At 35.0% G+C, this 7,566-nt stretch overlaps 1 protein-coding gene across 1 annotated transcript; it reads left to right on the forward strand.

The window, feature by feature from the left end:
• The first annotated feature begins 843 nt into the window (after positions 1-843).
• On the forward strand, positions 844-6,401 carry LOC147400659 (zinc finger protein VAR3, chloroplastic-like). The gene is given in 7 exon segments (XM_086446441.1): positions 844-1,418; positions 1,529-1,646; positions 4,034-4,317; positions 4,789-4,887; positions 4,979-5,381; positions 5,756-5,914; positions 5,917-6,401. Coding segments are annotated over 7 exon segments (1,893 nt in total). The 5' UTR covers positions 844-957; the 3' UTR covers positions 6,286-6,401.
• Positions 6,402-7,566: the final 1,165 nt, after the last annotated feature.

Here is a 7,566-nt window from a genome sequence, read left to right on the forward strand (position 1 = left end):
ACTTGATCTTTTTTTTAATCGGATTCGAATCTCTAAAGAACTTTGTTTTATTTCTAGAGGAGGGCTTGAGAGCTTCTTCTTCTCTAGAAGGAAAATTTATGTATTTTGAGAGAAAGTGATCCCCGATCCTCCCCTTTAATTGAGAAAGACCTTGATATTTATAGATTTAAGGATAATTTAACTTTTCAATTATGTTCTGATTTAAAGAGTTTTGATTGATTTTTCTAAAGACTAAACTCATCTAAATCCTATTTAAAAGAGTCTATCGATTATTGGTGGGCCAAACTCATTTATTTGGGTGTAGGGTCCAATACTTAATATGTGGATCACTTAGACTTATTTGACCATGGATTTTATTTGCGAAAATCCAAAATCAAAGTTTTATGATGCCTGTTCCCTGTTAACGATCCTATTTAAATTTATTGAGTCTTTTATGACTTTTAGGAATTTATTGTAATTTAAGAAAGATGTAAGAATCAATTTAAAATTTTGATGCCAACAATGGCATCCCAACTTTTATGAGATATTTTCCAAAACATGCGCATCTTACAAAATTTTGATTATGGTTTTCTCAATGAATTCGTCACGAATTTATTGATAAATTACAAGTGAGATTGTTGATATGATAAAATCATAGATTTTTTTTATCAGCAAATTCGGTGATTATAAAGAAGACGAATTGATTGGAAAAACATGTTTTGGAAATTAAGATCAACAGTGCACTGGACTCGGAATCTCCTTAGTGGCTCAGCAAACGAAATTGAGATTCACTCCTAATTTGGTGTGTTAAAATTAAAAGTAGGTGCTTTAATAGCAGTTCTCTTATTTTATTTAATTTCTTTCTCCTCAAAGCCACTGTTTGTCTGTTTCTAAAACCCTTCTCCAGAGTCCAGACACCATCCTCAGACATCACTAGGGTTTTGATTTTTGCCATTTTCGAATGCCCCTTTGGCCATGATGGGTGGCGCTTCGAAGCTCTTGAGGTTGCTCAGCCTCAGCTCGCCAATCCCTCTCCTCTACACTCGCACTTCAACTCTCCGCTTCTTCCCCCACTATTGGGTTTCTCTCAATCGCATTTCTTCCCCACAAAATCACAACTTCTTTTCGAATTATCGGTCTTTTCTAGGTTTTTCAATCAATTCTTCCCAAAATATTCATACTCAAATCTCTAACATCACCAGGGAAGATTATTATCATGCTGACCCTCCAGGGTTTTCACCCAATTCCAGGGTTTCACATTCTTGGCCAGAATGGTCGAATTTGATGGCTAATTTAAGGTATGGTGGGTATTTTGATCGACAGGGTTATTCGGTGCATCACGATGATGCATTTTCAGTGTTTGATGATTTGCCTGAAGAGTTTGTTCGGGCGGCAAATGCATGTCTTTTGTTTGCTCGTGATCGACCCGATCTTTTGGGGTATATTTCGTGACCTCTTTTCTGAAAATTTTCATATTCGTCTAAATTTTTGTAAAATTTTCAATCCAAAATGGATTAATTTATGTATTTGTTGATTTTGTTATTTGTAGGTCACTTTCGAGGAGGGATATTGATGTTGTTGTGGAAAATGGATCACCTTTTCTGTTCAAAAGTGCCATTGATTCAGCGAGACGTATGAAATCATTCTTAGGCAGCCATGGAAGCAATGTAAGCTACAAGCTACATTTATTTATTTATTTTTTAATTATAAATGGCGCATTGTTTTTAACTATACCGTGCAATGGAATCTATATTTGCTATTTTCTGTTATAAAACTAGTTCCTAACATGGCTAGTACTCAAATGAGAGAAATTGCACTATTGACTATTGAGTGCTCAACACACCAAGAATTCGATTGATACAAATATTATCTACTTTTTATTGATGGGTTTACATCTCTACTATTATAATGAGAGAAGACGGGGTAGAAGTGGTTCGACACCAAAATTTTGGCCATAGATGCCCCTACTTTTGTATTTAAATTTAGCATAATCAGAGTCATCTTGGTAAAAAACCAAGAACCCTTTAAAATTACAAAACTGTCCTTTTTACTATGTAATCTTCAAAAACCCTTTAATCAATATTTTTACATGTCACCTTCTAGTCCTTATATAATGAAAGAGTCCTAACTCCTAACAACTTACTACTTCCACTCTAACTAAAATACCTACTAAATCAGTAATTAACCTTATGATAGAATCCTCTTTATTTTGGGATACTAATAGAAATAGAAAACTAAACCTAAATGAAATTAGAGTCCTAACATTTTCCAAAGAAACGTTCTGTCAATCAGAAACAACAAGAGAGAATTGAGTTTACGTGACTTCAGGTTGTCTTATTACATCGATCCATTTCAGCATTTCTCTTTCTTTTCTAAGGTCTTCAACTTGCACCAAAGCGCTCATGTTGGTGCTGTTATGTGTCTACATTGAGCATGCACAAATCATCTCCATGGATATTCTTTCATTTCAATTGGGGCTTTTCCCATATTCCCCGGATTATAACCATTTCTGTTTTTTCTTTCCTAGATTCTTTACTCACCTATCTCAAATTTTTATCTCTGCTACACTCAAACTATTAACATTTTTTTTCCGACTGCCCAATAGTCAGCTTCATAAAATATGCTTGGTCTTATCATCATACCGTGATGTATGGCAATAAATAAGGGACAAATTATTTGCACACCCAAAGTAGTCTGTTGCAGTCCAATTTTAAAAAAAATTTACCTATTTTTTTTTACCTTTCTAAAACCTCTACAGATTGCATACCCTTCAATCTTTTTCAGTTTCTCTTTTGTCCCTCATTTCCCACTCTCCCAACTCTCTCATCTCAACCTTCTTCTCGTTATCCCTCTTATCCCAGTCCTCTCTCTTTCTCTCTAGAAACGTAGGAGTGCAAGGTTTGTTTTTTTTAATTTTTTTTTGAAGTGTCGGGTTGCAACCTGTTCTAGAAGATCTGCAAGTACTCGCTCCCTAAAACAATGTGTTAGAATAACAAAGTTTTTGATAGCATATTATAGTATAAGAATAAGAGTCATTCTGAACTGACTTCCTTCAACACTGCACTGAAGTGGCCGTGTGCAGAGAACCATAGATTTTCCCCTCGAGATACTAGACGCAAAATCTATGGTTCTCTGCACACTGCCATGTCAGTGCAGTGTCGAAGGAAGTCAGTTCAGCTTTTTTCTAAGAATAAATCTGCCAATGTATTATGCTAATTAACGGAATAATATAATATTGAAGTTTTAGTCAAACCCAGGTTATCTGCAGAAAATAAATTATGATAAAATGACAATAATAAAAGAGTATGATTTGTCACAAATAATCACATTTCTCAAATTAGCGTTGCAACTGGGAGTAAAATAGTGTATAAGAATATTGAAGATTCAAAATCATGTTTTTTTTTCATCGGTAAAGATTTGAAATCATTTTATAAGAAGATCAAACAAGCAAAATTACCTCAATTTGTGTGAGATTATATAAGTACATCTTTTCTTCTTTCTTTTAGTGTTAGTTCCCTAGGGACTTGCCTAAGTGACAAAGCAAGAATCTTTGACCATGTTGCTTCAATTTTTCTGTGCTTTTCCTTTCCATATATTTTTCTCTTAACCTCAGTGAATTTTTTACCCATGAAGATATGCATTAGAGTCGTGATAATATGACGCCCCCCTCTAACACGCGCCCACATCTCAGAACCGTAGATCATTTGCCTCGGGATGCACAAGAAAAGATTTATGGTTGGCAAATGATCTATGGTTCTGTGAGGGGGGGCGTTAGAAAATAATTACACTATTTATTAAGTTCCGTATAGAGTTTTGTTTTAAGACTTGCCTAAGTGACTAGGCAAGCACCTTTTATCATTCTAATTCAACTTTTTTATCAACATGTTTTCACCTCATGAATTCATTACCATTGAAACTGTGAATTAAACACATTTGAGTTTTATTCGATTGTTTTATAATATCCTTAACTTCAATTATTGAAGTAGAAATTACCATCCTTGAACTAGATTTAGCTTGTCCTTTACCATTCTGAATTTTTTTGGTGAAATTTCAGGAGATGGAATTTGAGAGAGGATGTACGGTTGATCTGATGCATTTTCTCTTGAGCTATGCATGCAATCCCATTGCTGCTTCACGTGGGAACAACATCAATAATGGAGAGCTTGTTGAATCATCAGTTCGTAATCTTTTGAGTGAGTTGGCTAATGTGAGCAGAAATGTTCGAGGCTTCGACTTGTCCAGGTCAACTCCAACACATTTCTCTGATAGTTATGGACAAACCTCCAGGCCTACTAGGCAGAACATTGAAATGAAGAAAGGTGATTGGATTTGTCCAAAGTAAGTACGAGTCTTCTCTTTGAATGGTGTAGTAAAATTAGTATCTTGTTTGTTCTGATCCGGAGGCTGAAATTTGTGAACGTAGACTTGATTTCCGATGACTTTTGTGACTTAATTTTGATCATAGTTTGTGAATTGGAGGGGTGTGTATGCTCATCAGAAACAGCAGCCCGTAACAATGAACTGACACATGACATTTGTATCACACAAAACACTTGATATAAGTAGTAATTGCAATGCATGTGTTGCTGACAATCGATCTAGGCAAATATATATTGGTTTTTTTTTGGGATGTGTGTGTGTGTGTGTGTGTGGATGGGTGCGTTGGGATTATTCTAAATAAGCTGAATCTAGGTAATCTTTTGACGGGGATGTTGTCAAGTCAATAGAGTTTTCGCTCCAAATTCTTTATTCTATTCGGGCCTTAATGGATTTTTCTGTAATCCTGTCTGGTTTTCTATGTTTGTGCAGGTGTAAATTCATGAACTTCGCTAGGAACATGAAATGCCTTGAATGTGATGAAACTCGGCCAAAGAAACAACTTACCGGTGGAGAGTGGGAGTGTCCTCAGTAAGCTACTTTTCTTATTTTCAGTGAATCTATCATGCTAGTTAGTTCTTGGATTCTTAATTACCATATCCTGAAATTTGATTTTTCACAGATGTGATTTCTTTAATTATGGGAGGAATGCAGTATGCTTAAGGTGTGATTGCAAACGTCCTGGAGAGGCCTTGATTGGTAGTTCTGGCCCAAGGTCTGCTCCGGGGTATAGTCTGAACAACCCTAATAATGCTGAAATTGAGAGCAAGTTGGCTGAAAATGAGGAGAAGGCGGAGAGGTGGTTCAGTAAGATTTCTCAGCAAGACAATGCTTCTGATTTGAGCAATGGCATAGCTGATGAAGATTTCCCGGAAATCATGCCTATGCGGAAAGGAGCGAACAGGTTCGTTGTGAGCACGAGAAAGACACCCTTAGAGCGGAGGTTGGCCAATGCCCAATACCGAAGGAACTTGGGAAATGATGGCATTCCTGAGGGGAACAATTCTCATGCGGTAGGGAATGAGGTTGGTCCTTCCAAAACCTTTTGATCATAGTGACAAAAAAATGCGATTAAATCACAATTTTAATAGTTGTTTAATTAAATCATGATTTTTTCAAAAAAATCGCGAAGTCTTTGACAGGACTTTTGATTAAAATCACGATTAATTGACAATTTTTTAATAAATCATATATTATTATTAGCATTTTTTAAGTGTTATTTATCATTTGATATATGAAATACATTTTTTTTACATTAAAAAAATTATTTTTATTTTTTAATTTTTCCGATGTTTTCCTGATTTTAACGGCTTTTGCTGACTTTTTCGGTAGCTTTCACTTGCCAAATTATTCCCAACCCCGAGTTTGTCACTATGCCTCTGACACATCTGTCAACCAGTCTTTGGACAGGATTCTTGGTCACTCATCTGCTGTTTCAGAAATAAATCATAATGTCACTGCTTCTGGAAATAGCTTGAATGAGAGCAAGGTGAACTTGTTTATGGGAAACCCACTGAAAATTCGACCCAAAGACCGGATGATCTTCGGGCTAGTAGTAATGGGGACAGCTTGAAGGGTGGGTCATGGCAGGAGAGTAGGTCATATACAGTGAGCTCTGAGAACAATAGAGAGAGTTGGAAGAGCTTGGAAGGATCGGCAGTGAAGGAGTTGGATCCACTTGACATGTCAGAGGAAGCTAAAGCTGAGAGATGGTTTCGTAGGGTTGCACAGATCAAAGATATCTCAGAGCTGAGCAATATCCCCGATGAAGACTTCCCGCAGATAATGCCGATGAGGAAAGGAGTCAATAGGTTTGTGGTGAGTAAGAGAAAGACACCATTGGAGAGGAGGTTGACATCTCCCCAATACAGAAGGAATCTACCGATTGTGAGCTCTGAACCTGCGAAGAACGAAAACGATTCCAGCTGAAAAATTTATGGGGGTTCTATTTTGTAATACTTTGGGACAGTCGTAGGTACAAATTTATTTGGGTAAATTTTTAATTTTATTATTATTATTATTATTTTTAATCCAGAATGAAATAATCTTGATAATTAGATTGGTTTAGTTGCTGGTCGAATTTATGGTGTTTAGAGACAATCTTGGGTTCAAACCATTATGTAGTTTGGTGTGAACCTATTTGGTTGCTTCTTTTAACGCAAATACAACTATTGAATTTCCTAAAAATGGACTTTCTACGAAACAAAGAGCCACAACTAGAGACAATTACAAGGAGCAATGCTCAGCTCATCTTAACACAAAATCCTAGAAAAACATTCATTGAAAATCTTTGTTTAACTTGTACCAATAGAAGAAAAGATCCAAAATCTTCAAAATCATGTCTCTTGTCGACCTCGGGCCTGATTGATTCAGCTGCTAAAATCTGCTGTCAGCTTCTGTAGTCAGAATCTGCTGTTAGAATCTGCTGTCAGAATCTGAAACATTGAAAATCTTGCTTGATAGAGCTTTCTAAAAGTGCTGTGCTGTCAGAATTTGCTGTCAGAATCTGGTAATTACTGCTTGATACAGCTTCAAGAATTTGTTGTATTAGGGTAAAATGATCAAAATACTCTTAAGGTTGATAATGCATCCAGAATACATTAAAAATTATCAGAATACTCATATAATTATATAATTACACTAAATATATATAAATATAATAAAATTATATAAAAATTAAAAATTATTATTTTAATTTTAAAATGTCTATAAAAATTATAGAAAAATTATAATTCTATAGAAATTTCGGCAGCATCTCCTCTTAAAAATGGACATATGAAAGTTTTCTGATGAAAACAAAATACCTGCATAATACGCAATCCAAAATTCACATTGTACATAACACATCCACATTACATCGTATATACATAACACATCCACATAACATCTAATATACATTCTGACATCATTTAAACATAATAATCATAGTTAATATAATAAGTAAAACTGAAATTAAAAAAAAACATGAAAAATATACATCCAACAAATGCATACAAAAGATATTTTTCATTCTTCTTATTTGACTCCGTTACTTTATCTTGAGGAACATTATCATTGATAATGTCAACTTCATCTACCCACAGAAAAGACCCTGCATGTCTCTATAAAGTAAAATAACACATGAATTAATATCAATGTCATCAAATATAAATACGCACCCAACATTAATATCAATACCATATTACCTGCCAAGATGGACACTTATAAAAC

The sequence above is a fragment of the Akebia trifoliata genome, chromosome 6 (genome assembly GCF_017979445.1).
Source record: "Akebia trifoliata isolate Shusen 1 chromosome 6, ASM1797944v1, whole genome shotgun sequence".
Classification (NCBI taxonomy): Eukaryota; Viridiplantae; Streptophyta; class Magnoliopsida; order Ranunculales; family Lardizabalaceae; genus Akebia; species Akebia trifoliata.